Genomic DNA, 12755 nt, shown 5'->3' with positions numbered 1-12755 from the left:
GTTTTTTTTTTGTTTGGTTTTTTTTTTTGGTAGTTCTATTTTTAGTTCTTTAAGGAACCTCCGTACTGTTCTCCACCGTGACTGTATCAGTTTACATTCCCACCAACAGTGCAAGAGGGTTCCCTTTTCTCCACACCCTCTCCAGCATTTATTGTTTGTAGATTTTTTGATGATGGCCATTCTGACCGGTGTGAGGTGATACCTCATTGTAGTTTGGATTTGCATTTCTCTAATGATTAGGGATGTTGAGCATCCTTTCATGTGTTTGTTGGCAATCTGTATATCTTCTTTGGAGAAATGTCTGTTTAGGTCTTCTGCCCATTTCTGGATTGGGTTGTTTGTTTTTTTTGATATTGAGCTGCATGAGCTGCTTGTATATTTTGGAGATTAATCCTTTGTCAGTTGCTTCGTTTGCAAATATTTTCTCCCAATCTGAGGATTGTCTTTTCATCTTGTTTATGGTTTCCTTTGCTGTGCAAAAGCTTTTAAGTTTCATTAGGTCCCATTTGTTTGTTTTTGTGTTTATTTCCATTTCTCCTCTAGGAAGTGGGTCAAAAAGGATCTTGCTGTGATTTATGTCATAGAGTGTTCTGCCTATGTTTTCCTCTAAAAGTCTGATAGTGTCTGGCCTTACATTTAGGTCTTTAATCCATTTTGAGCTTATTTTTGTGTATGGTGTTAGGGAGTGTTCTCATTTCATTCTTTTACATGTAGCTGTCCAGTTTTCCCAGCACCACTTATTGAAGAGGCTGTCTTTTCTCTGTTGTATATTCTTGCCTCCTTTATCAAAGATAAGGTGACCATATGTGTGTGGGTTTATCTCTGGGCTTTCCATCCTGTTCCATTGATCTATATTTCTGTTTTTTGTGCCAGTACCATACTGTCTTGATTATTGTAGCTTTGTAGTATAGTCTGAATTCCGGGAACCTGATTCCTCCAGCTCTGTTTTTCTTTCTCAAGATTGCTTTGGCTATTTGGGGTCTTTTGTGTTTCCATACAAATTGTGAAATTTTTTGTTCTTGTTCTGTAAAAATGCCATTGGTAGTTTGATAAGGATTGCATTGAATCTGTAGATTGCTTTGGGTAGTAGAGTCATTTTCTCAAGGTTGATTCTTCCAATCCAAGAACATGGTATATCTCTCCATCTGTTTGTATCATCTTTAATTTCTTTCATCACTGTCTTATAGTTTCCTGCATACAGGTCTTCTGTCTCCTTGGGTAGGTTTATTTCTAGGTATTTTATTCTTTTTGTTTCAGTGGCAAATGAGAGTGTTTCCTTAATTTCCCTTTCAGATTTTTCATCATTAGTGTCTAGGAATGCAAGAGATTTCTGTGCATTCATTTTGTATCCCGCTACTTTACCAAATTCATTGATTAGCTCTAGTAGTTTCCTGGTAGCATCTTTAGGATTCTCTGTGTAGTTTCATGTCATCTGCAAACAGTGACAGCTTTACTTCTTCTTTTCCGATTTGAATTCCTTTTATTTCTTTTTCTTCTCTGATTGCTGTAGCTAAAACTTCCAAAACTATGTTGAATAACAGTGGTGAGAGTGGGCATCCTTGTCTTGTTCCTGATTTTAGAGGAAATGGTTTCAGTTTTTCACCATTGAGAACACCGTTGGCTGTGGGTTTGTCATATATGGCCTTTATTATGTTGAGGTAGGTTCCCTCTATGCCTACTTCCTGGAGAGTTTTTATCATAAATGGGTGTTGAACACCAGCCCATTGCTGATGACCCTCTCCCCTTCCCCTTCATGCCCGCATTCAGGACAGCCAAGCCAAACTAAGTCTGGCCTCCTGGTGGGGGGCAGGAAAGCAGCGGCCTCCCCGGAGCTGGGGGCCCAGGGCAGTGTCCCGAGCTGCCCTCAAAGCAGTGGATTGAACTTTGAGACTTATAATCATACAGTCACTCATGTGTCTCTGTATAAGAGTCCTGAGATGTAGACTGTAAGGCCCTTTTAGTGCTAAGGAGGGTTCTGGAGTCCACAGAAGTCCATGCAAAGCCAGGACCAGCCCCTGGGTCTTCTGACACTCAGTTTGGGGCTCATCAGCATCATCCTCATCTAAATTACGTTTTGTTGAGGTGCGGAAGAATAGTTTTAAAAATATATGCAAGGCATCTGTCGATAGATAGATAGATAGATATGCAGTATCTCTGTAATATATGCAAGCTGAAAGGGACCCTTGAGATCATCCAATAATCAGACAGTGAGCACCAGCCTGCCCACGACTGAGATAAAGTGAGAGGATGAGCTCTCACTTCACCCTCTGAGCCGTAATAGTAACTGCTATCCCTGGATTTTGCGTTAGTCATTCCCTGCTCCTCTAAATAGTTAGCACGTGTATGTGTAATCCTAACCAGTATGTTGAATTGTGCACATTCGTGAACTTTATGTAAATGAATCATATGTTCTTCCGGAACTCACTTTTACTGCTCAACATTCCCAGGATTGTTGAGAGGCGCTGTAACTGGCTTGTTTTTGCTTCTATGTAGGTCCCGTTGTTAGACTCCACCACAGCCCGCATATCTTTTCTACTGTTGGTGGGTGCTTGAGCCACTTGCGGTTTTCTGCTCTTAGGAGCAGTGCTGCTTGTGTGTGTCCTCTGGGGGCACCTTGCAGTGTTGCTCCAGGGTATACCCCCAGGAGCAGGATTGCTGGGCCACAGAGCATGCACATGTGTGGTCTTCTTCGGCCATTGCACACTGTTGTCCAAAGTAGTTGAACCAGTTCGTATACCAGAAGCAAACAGTGCGAAGTGTTCCTTCCATCGGCTTTACTTTCTTACCTACATGTTGTCAGCCGTTTACATTTTTGCTACTCTCGTGGGTAAGAAATGTCTCTTTTCACGCGTTTATTGGCCATGTGGGCTTCATCTTCTGTGAAGTGCCTGTTCACGTCTTTCCCTTATTTTCCTTTTGATCTGTAAGAGTGTTAGAGATTGTGCACACGTAGCCTTTGTTATGAGTGCTACAGATACCTTTCCCCAGTTTATGGCTTTTGATGAACATAAATCTGAGTTGCCTTTAGTTGAACAGATCATTTCCCCTGTAGTTTTGTTCTTTCTGTGTGTTGACAAAGCCTTCCCTGACTGTGGGCCTGAGGAAAGTCTCCTATATTTGACCTAAAGGTGTTGCCTTTCACATTGAGGTCTGTAATTCACCAGGAATGACTTTTGTATATAGAGTGCACTAGGGGTCCATTTTCTTTTTCTTTTTACCTGTATGGATATTCAGCTGTCTCAGCACCATTTGCTGAAGAGTCCCCTTCTCCTCTGCTTTGACTTGTCGTCGTGGTCATAAATTGAAGGCCCGTGAATGTGTGCCTCCATTTCTGGCCTTTGTTCATCTGTGTAGCGATTTGAGTCACATTCCATAAAAACATGCAGACAGGGTTTCCCTGGTGGTGCAGTGGTTGAGAGTCTGCCTGCCGATGCAGGGGATGCAGGTTCGTGCCCCGGTCTGGGAAGATCCCATGTGCAGCGGAGCGGCTGGGCCCGTGAGCCATGGCCACTGAGCCTGCATGTCTGGAGCCTGTGCTCCGCAGCGGGAGGGGCCGCGGCGGTGAGAGGCCCGCGTACCGCAAAAAAACATGCAGACAACAACCTGGTGAAAGTTTAATTGAAATGACAGTGAATCTGTAGACCAATGGAGAATTAATATCTCATTATAATATTGAGTATTCCAATTCAATTGTATGGTATATTTCTTCATTTATTTGGGTCTTTGCTAATATATTGCAATAAAGTTTTTAACTTATTTAGAATTTTTGCACTGGCGTTCCCGAGTGAGATTGGCCCACACTTTCCCCATACTTTACTACCTCTTTCGGTTTAGTTTTTGAGGTCATTCTCGCCTCGTGAAGTGAGTCTGGAGAGGTTTTCTCTTCCTCTGTGCCCTGGAATTCTTTGTTCCTTGGATGACTGGGGGAGGTCTTTGTTGAAATAACTTGTCTGGGGTGTTTTCCTTGTGGGAAGACTTGAAAGTACGGATTCATTTTCTGCCTAGTGCTTCTCTGGGATGGCTTAACCGACTTATGCATATTTAACTTCTGAAGATACAAAAGCACTCTTAGTATCCCAGCACCTTTGACGGTTAAAAGTAGTTTGACGCTCATGAAGCTCACGCTCTCGTGCTGACCCATTATTTATTTGTTTTAACAGAGAAGTGATCGAAAAGAAGCCAGAAAAGTTTAAAGTCCAGTGTTTGACAGACATCAAAAACTTGTTTCTTCCAAATACAGAACCCTTTTATGCTGCTTTTGGAAACCGACCAGCTGTAAGTAGTAGTCGGGTATATACGAATTCTTGAAATTACTGTCTGTTCAAATAGCCGTCATCTGAAAGGCCGGCCTAGACTCCCATGTGAAGCCAGATTCTCCTACTACTAGAAATAACTGCTAAAGAGCCGCTTGCCTACATCTAAAGGCAAGGAGATGTCATTATTTCGTGGCCTCTAGTTTTCTTTGAAGGTGGGCTTGTGGGTTTCAGTTTGAAGTTTGAAACTAGAAACTTTAAATTCCAAATTGCTTGCTAAATTAGTAAAACAAGGACATTAAATAGGATTAGACCCTTACTACCGGCATGGGACCAACAAAGCACAAAGGTGAATTCAGTGTCTCAAGTTTTAAGAGTGTTATTTCCTATGGTAAAAGTAATACTTTGACATTTTGTGCGTACTTCCCAAATTTGCTAGAAAGGTCAGCATTCTGGAGAATGTAGTTGGGTACTTACTTCCCAGTCAGAAAATTCTCCTCTTTTGAAACTCATGCCCAAGAAAACGGGTCACAGAATAACCTTAAGGAATGTTAGAATTGCAGGGGATGTAGTAGGTGGTTTACTTTTTAACTCAGTTCTTGAATAGAGCGGTGAACTGAGGCCCAGAGAGGACAACTGACTTACTAGTTTCACATCCAGAGACGTTCTTTCTCTACCTACTTGGAGGTATTATTCGAGTTTAATGGAAGTTTGATAACACAGGTAGACCTCGTTTTATTGCGCTTCGATTTGTTACACTCTGCAAATATTGCATTTTTTTTTTTTTTTTTTACAAATTGAAAGTCTGTGGCATCGAGCAAGTCTGTTGGCCCCATTCTTCCAATGGCATTTGCTCACTTCCTGTCTCTGTGTCACATTTTGGTAATTCTCACGATATTTCAAGCTTTTTCATGATTTTATACATTACAGTGATCTGGGATCAGTGATCTTTAATGTGACTGCTAGGATTCGCTGAAGACTCAGATAAGGGTTAGCATTTTCAGCAATTAAGTGTTTTTTTAAACTTTTTTTTTTTTTTTTTTTTTTTTTTTTTTTTTTGTGCGGTACGTGGGCCTCTCACTGTTGCGGCCTCTCCCGTTGCAGAGCACAGGCTCCAGACGTGTAGGCTCAGCGGCCATGGCTCACGGGCCCAGCCGCTCCACGGCATGTGGGATCTTCTTGGACTGGGGCACGAACCCGCGTCCCCTGCATCGGCAGGCGGACCTCCCAACCACTGCGCCACCAGAGAAGCCCTAAAGTGTTTTCTGTATGCACTTTTTCTAGACATAAAGTGGTTGCAGACTTTATAGAGTACAGTGTAGTGTAAACATAACTTTTATATACACCAGCAGAGCAAAACATTCATATGATTGGCTTTATTTGCTGTGTCGTGGTGTCTGGAACCGAACCCGCAGTAACTCTGCGGTGTGCCTGTATTTGTATCAAATCTGAAATATTTGTATTTACAGTGAACTCTTTTCTTCTAATTAACACTTTACCAAATATAGGATGTGTACTCGTACAAGCAAGTGGGGGTGTCTCTGAACCGGATATTCACCGTCAATCCCAAAGGCGAGCTGGTGCAGGAGCACGCGAAGACCAACATCTCCTCGTGAGTATTGCGCACCCTCGCCGCGATCGCTGCGTCATAACTGTTGTCCTCGTCTTGACCTTGGAGTGGTGTTTCATAGTCAACAGTATACCTTTCTAATCCTTCGGTGCCTATATTTTAATCTTTAATTCCTACAAGGAAAACATATGTTAACGCCTCGGATTTTGTCCAGAACCTAACTTTTGGACAGCCTGCATTAAATCAGATCCCCACCGGGTCGAAAATTTAAAATGAGTGGTTAGATGCTGCTGCAGAGTGGAATGGCATGAATTTGAAAACTACTGGCTTATATTTGCCGAATTCGTTTTGAAAGCCTAGAATGCGAATTAGAAATATAGCCAGATTAAACTATCAGGAGAAGATATATTTAAAGATGAGGAACCTATGTAGCCCTTCCCATTACTGACCTGTAATAATATTCTCACCAGAAACATGGCTATGTGACAGTAAGAATTCTTCTCGTAGTTTTGGCCGAAGCGCGTTCTCCCCGAGGCCGTGGGCTGAACTGGGTTACTGTTGGCAGTGATGCCTCCTGGCTGGCCGGGAACGTCCCTTGACTTGGATATGTCTCGCTCTGGGTTCCTGACTTCTTAGAGTGGAGGGTGTTTCCTCAGCTTTGCCCACTGGGTGATGTCGGGCAGACAGGTGTCGTCCTGCCTTGTCCATTTCAGAGGCCGTACCCCTGTTGGCCTGATCCCTGAGACCTGGAAAACGGCCTCTGGCCTGAGCGACCCCAGGGCGCCTGCTGGGGTCCTCCTCAAGTGGAGGAGTGGGACTCGGGGAGTTCGGGTCTAGCGGCTTCCCAGGGATTGGTTTTTTTGTTTGATAGAGATCTAGGTTCCCCTAGGGCAGATTTTCACTTTCAAGATGATCCTTTTACCCGTTGGAGTCTAATCCAGCTTAAACAGGACAGTTCCAGGCTAGAAGGCGCCCTGGGGTCTGCCCCCCAAGCCTCCCTCCCCCATAGCCAGGCCAGGACCTAAGTAAGCAGTTCCCAGGGTATGTGGGGCGAGAGGGGAGCCGGGGAGCCAGGACCCACCTCCATCCTTCACAAGGGGAGGCCGTGCCGGTGGGCAGCACGACAGCAGGGACTCTTTCTTCCACACCCCTGTCCTTACGGTTCTCCCTCTCCTGAGATCTGAGTGGCCGCCCTGATAACGTCTCAGTTCCCTCTTCTCCGTCCTTCCCCACGTGAAAGTGTTTCCTCGGTCTCGAGGAGAGAGCGTATTTCCATTTAGGGTCAAAAGAACTCTCAGCTGATGGCACACTGCCCTGAAGTGGCAAAGGTTTCTGCCCAGGCAGCAGCCCAGTGGCATGTCTTGTCATAAGGGGTGTTGAAAGGGGGATGCCAGCATCTACGGAGGTCTGCCCAGGAGGCCTCTGAGGTTATCCCGTTCGCTGAGACGCTGGGGTGAAAATGCACGCTTTGCCCACGCCTTGGGGGAGGAAACTTTATTTATCGCCAAGGAATGGTGTCTTCTTCCACCTAGACCGGGAGATGTGATTCTCCCTGTGGGAGAGAGACTCTCCTTCCCCAGTTTAAGCACACACTTTTCTCTGGTACCAAACTCGGTACCACCCTTTCAGAGCAAGTGGGTGCTTTGCCCCTTGGAAGCTGGGACATTGTCTCGGAGAAGTCAGGGGCCCACGCCGATGGGGGGGCTTCAGTGCTTTCTTTCTTGGCATTTATGGCCAGCAGTGCGTGAGCTCTGCCTGCTCTGAAGGAGCCCTGCGCGTGGAGGGTTGGTCCGAGAGAGGCACAGACGGAGCGGGTTCAGATCTGCTGCCCCCGAACCCCAGTGATGAGCCGTGAAGCCCCTGCAGGGAGGGGCCACCTTCCAGAGCCACACAACTCAAACAGACAGGTCTCCAAGCCAGAGGGTATTTTAAAATTTTGTTTTAATCCCTAGGAAAGACGATTCTTGCTTATTAAGAGAGATTGTCCCCATTTTGTGCAAGCACAATGTTTCCCCTAAGCTCTTTGGAGGTCCTTTATTAAATACACACACACTCATCCTTATTTAAAAGTTATTTTAGGGCTTCCCTGGTGGCGCAGTGGTTGGGAGTCTGCCTGCCGATGCAGGGCACACGGGTTCGTGCCCCAATCCAGGAAGATCCCACATGCCGTGGAGTGGCTGGACCCGTGAGCCATGGCCACTGAGGCTGTGCGTCCGGAGCCTGTGCTCCGCAACGGGAGAGGCCACAACAGTGAGAGGCCCCCGTACCGCTAAAAAAAAAAAAAAAAAAAAAAAAAAAGTTATTTTATGCCTCAGAACATGCTAATTCCTTGAGTTTGGATTTCAAAAGCCTTTTTGGTTCTTAGCAAATTAGAGCTGGAGAGGGACCGGTGGCTGTCAGGGAGGACTCCGAAGATATGCAGGCAGGTCTGGGCTTGTCACGGTTTCTGGTCGGAGGTGCCCGGAGGTCTGAGAATGCATATTCAGTAGAGCAACTTTCTTTTTGTAGTTCTAGACCACAGAAACTGATATGCAACATCTTCTTGGGAATACACAGAAAACAGAGTGAGAGGGTCTTGCAGGGAGCGTTGAGAAACGCTGATCAGGTCCAAGTCCATATTCATAAGGACCTGAGGCCCAGAGAGGGCAAGACACCTGCCCAGGGTTCCACAGCAGTAATGCGGGAATAGATCCCAGGTCTCTTGACCCTCATGCCAACTATGGCTTTTTTTCCTGAGGCTAACAGTTAGCCAGGGCGAATTATTTTGTAGTGTTCATGATTTATTGTTGAATAAATTTATGGAGCATCGGCTTACATTATTTTACCGTGGCATACGTTATCTAATTTAATTCTCACATGAGCACTGTGCACAGTTTTCATTTTCTCCCTTTACAGTTGAGGGAATCGTGGCTTAGAGAGATGAAGCCACTTGTCGGAGGTGGCACAGCCCATAAATGGCAGAGCTGAAGGTCAGATCGGAGTCTCCTAACCCCAGGGCCCAGTGCCCTTTCATTGCACAGTGAGGCAGCCTCTGGGTGACGCTCCGAAGATGTGCCTTCTCTGTGATTCTTGTCTCCGCTGCCCCCAAGGCGGGCGGCTGTACGTCTGTCATGCTGTCTTGCTTCTGCTCCTTGGAGTGAAGTCAGGTCACACCCGCCTCGCCCACGAGGCCGTCTCTGTCTCCCCTTCTTGGCAGACTCTCTGGTTTCCCGTTAATTAGTGAGGGATTGTTCTAGAACAGCCTCCCTCGTGTTAAGCACATGGTCCATTCCTGGGGTCCTGGATCCCTCCTGACTCCCGGGCACCACTCGGAGGGTACGTGCCGGTGTCCCGTGTGGCCGAGTGTCCCTCCCAGGCGGTGACGTTGTCCGTTTTCCTCCCAGGTACGTGAGACTCTGTGAGGTGGTCGACCACGTTTTCCCCTTGCTGAAAAGGAGCCATTCTTCTGACTTTCCCTGCTCAGATACATTCAGTAACTTCACCTTTTGGCGAGAACCACCGCCACCCTTTGAAAACCAGGACGTTCATTCTGCATCAGCATAGCACGTTCCGGGCCACCTCCTGACATCCTGCGAAGATCAGGCGCCCCCATTAAAGGATAGGTTTGGGAACCTGCAGAGGAGCATTTCTCTCCCGGTCCCCCTGGCCGGGGCTGACATTTCTAAGTGATGTGTACGTCCTAGACGGGGCGTCGGGTGCGTCCCTGGTGGGGAGGCCATGCCCGGTTGAGGCTTCAAGCCCGTGGCAGCGCTGTCCTCCCCAGCCTGCTGCAGGCTTGGAGCGGTTAGTGTGCAAGATGGTCTGTGAAGCGGGGGGTCCCTGGGATGACGGGATCCAAGGAGGGGCGCCAGGTGTGCACGACTTCTGGGAGAGTGGGGGACACATCTGTGCCACGTGGAGGGCTGTGCAGGGTCCCGTGACCTGAATCTGAGGTCTCGGAAGGGACTCCGTTCTGGGCCTGGACCTTGTGGACGTCCCCTTGTGGTATTTGCCGACTGGTCTGATGTTTTTAATTCCTCTGGTTAAAGCTAACCTATATAACTGGCATATTTCCCCCTATTTTTGTAGCACAAGGCTGGAATATTTATGCCTTAACGCACCCGTGGCAGGCATTTTATTTAGAATGTGCTTTGTCCAGCTCCCTGTAACTCTGCGATGCCTTAAGTTCAGATTATAGGAAACATTATTAAGGCAGTATTTCGAATCAGTTCGACACTCTGCCAGCAACCTGTCCGGCAACGCGCTGCTGAAAACGTGGGCTCGCACAGAGCTTATGCCAGGCGGTGATGATGTCAGTTTCTTTTGGGAGCTCTCGACAGAAACTGGTTGGTTTTAAGAAAATAGTTTGAAGAAGTTAAATTATATTCTTTGTAGATAGTATTATTTATTACCTTACTCTGATTGGGTTACTGTTATAAGCATTTTAGCCATGTTCTTTCTATTATAACTGTCAGTAATACATTAAAAAGATATACGTGTGAGACCATCCAAAGAGCCTTATTCTGTAATTCTCACAACACTGACCCTCTTTTGGAATTTATGAGTCATACTTTTTATTTCCCTTAGCTTTTCCCACTCAGATTTAAGGGCAAGTGGATAAGTAGTCATTTGAGTGACATTCGTCAAGCCGGTAGAAGATGATTCTTTTACTTGTTTGTTAAATTGGCCTGTGGAGAAGAGAATAATTTGAAAAGTGAAAGAATTATTTTGGTAAAAGATTTCGCTTTTCGAGCTCTTAGTTTTTTAAAGAGCGTTTTACTCCAGTGGTTGAGAAGCTCTCCCATTTAAATCGCATGGTTAGAGTCACGGAGGCAAACAGTGAAACAGTTGAATGCAGTTTTACTCTTTCTGTGAAAGAAAACCCAGAGGCGTTGCCTTCCCTGTCGCTGGTGGGCTCTGCTGGCAGCGGACGCCTTTCCCGAGCGGTTCGCGTGGCCACCCAGAGAAACGCAAACACCTGTGCGTAGCTGGTCGCAGATTCGCGGAGCAGCACACACCGCATGTGCAGATGCCCTTTTGGAGGCATTAAAAATGATTTAAAATAGTCCTGCCTTAACCTGGGCTAGCCATTAGTGACCTTCAGAGGCTACATTCATTCCTTCTGTCACGAGTGTATTTTGGGGTGAACTTTAACTGCTGTGAACTAAGTAGAAGACGACCAGCTGTAGTCCTCTCTCGCAAAAGCATGCAACTTTGGACCCGCAATTTTGATGCACCCCAAGCTTCCACGCCACTGCCCTCTGAAACAGAGCACGCCTTCCAGAAAGTCGCACTCGGGTCTGTGTCAGGTTCAGAGTGTGACCCCTGGAGAGGCAGTGACATTCACACCTGCCTCGTGGCTTCAGAAAGCGGGATTTGTGCCCGGGCAGCACTCAACGCATGTGCGAGCTTGTTTATCTGTGTTCACACGACCGTAACTCAAAGCCACGTGCTAGGATGCTGTGTTTGGGCCACGCATTTCAGAGTCGCCTGATGGAAACGAATCCCCACATCGCGACAAGTCATCAAACATTCATCACATGTGATGAAGAAAAATATATGTCCCTGGTACATTGGAGAAAATGATTACACCTTCAAAGAGGAGTCCCTTTTCCATTTTAGGTTTGGATCGCCACTTTAAATATATTTTATTTATAGCGCTTGATCTGTATTTGTATGTGCTGGTACAATGATAAAAATCACTGTAATACTTCATTGCATTGTGCTGGATGCAAAGCTAGGATATATTGTAACAAATGAGACAAATGAAAGACTTCCTGAAAATCAGGCGTGTGAATTTTAAATAGTTTTTGGTAAGTTATTAAGATGCTGATTTCCTACTGTGTGATATCAAGCATGTTATTTTCTACTCAAAAAACAAAAAAATGAAACCCCTAACGCTGTGAACTATTCATTCAATATTTGGAATAAAGGAGCCTGTCTCTTCTGATGCCTTCGGTGAAATACTGACCCTCTGTATGCACTCGGGGGGGAAGGAGGGGTGAAGACAAAGAGGAGAGGAGAGGGCTGCCCCCCTGGGCTTGTCCCACCTTGATGGGAGTGACTGGAGCAGGGAGGGTTCAGTTAAACGCTGTACCTGTGGTACCTCCCGGCTCTTACATGGGTGGGCTCTGTTCCCTGTTCTTGAATGGGATGTCAGTCAGGTGGCAGCCACAAGAGAGAAAACACAGGAGAGGCTCAGGAAAACCAAGCTTATTATACTTGCAGGTTCTCAGAATGGGAGGCAGCTCGCCAGCAGGGCCACGTGGGGAAGCACCAGGGTGGTCAGGAGGCAAAAGACAAGTGAGGGGGGGAGCTGAGGCCACGGCCTTTGCTGGGATTTCTGCAGGAAAGGCAGGGCAAGGTGAACAGCTTAGGACTGCCTAGTGCGAATCATTTCAGTGGCCTCTGAGCTATAGGGGTGGCCCTTGGTTGCCTGGTGCCTTTGCCCTGGGCTGATTAAGGCAGAAGACTAGTGCCTGCTGGGGGTGCACAGGCCAGACAGGAGGCCTGGCTCTGGATCAGCTAGTTTGCATATCACAGGCATTCTTCAGCTGGGCCCTTTGCTCTCTCTAAAAAATGGCCAGCCCGTCTTTCCCAGCCAGCAAGTTTTTTAAGATCCACAAATACTATAATATACGTAAAATAAAAGAGACAATAGAGGTTCCCTTGCCTCATGTCCACTGTCCTCATTTTTTGGACACTTTCTGTGGTATACCCGATTTGTCTCTCATTTTGAACAAATCAGTCAGAACCCTTGGCGAGTTTACCCAGATCACTTGAAAGCCGCCATAACTCCTATCGATTTTGTGCATCGTCGACACAATAGGATGCCTGAGACATCCTATTGATTTACCTGTGTGCGTCAGCCTGAGTGTTTCGGGAATAAATGTAAGAATATTGGTCCCTAAATGCTTCAGAGATGTCTCCACAGGGTACCAGGCTGAGCTCCT

At 46.4% G+C, this 12755-nt stretch overlaps 1 protein-coding gene across 5 annotated transcripts in view; it reads left to right on the top strand.

Moving 5' to 3' along the window:
- The window catches only part of LPIN1 (lipin 1), a 72505-nt gene extending 60769 nt beyond the window's left edge, over positions 1–11736 (top strand). For all 5 annotated transcript variants that reach the window (XM_081255016.1, XM_081255013.1, XM_081255015.1 and 2 more), the window contains 3 exons: positions 4161–4275; positions 5762–5865; positions 9207–11736. In XM_081255016.1, the coding sequence (XP_081111142.1) occupies positions 4161–4275; positions 5762–5865; positions 9207–9366 (379 nt within the window). In that variant the 3' untranslated portion in view covers positions 9367–11736. The remainder of the gene's footprint in view (positions 1–4160; positions 4276–5761; positions 5866–9206) is intronic.
- Positions 11737–12755: the final 1019 nt, after the last annotated feature.

Source organism: Mesoplodon bidens, assembly GCF_964165515.1.
Source record: "Mesoplodon bidens genome assembly, chromosome: 14".
NCBI lineage: Eukaryota > Metazoa > Chordata > Mammalia > Artiodactyla > Ziphiidae > Mesoplodon > Mesoplodon bidens.
This window is presented reverse-complemented; position numbering and strand designations above follow the sequence as displayed.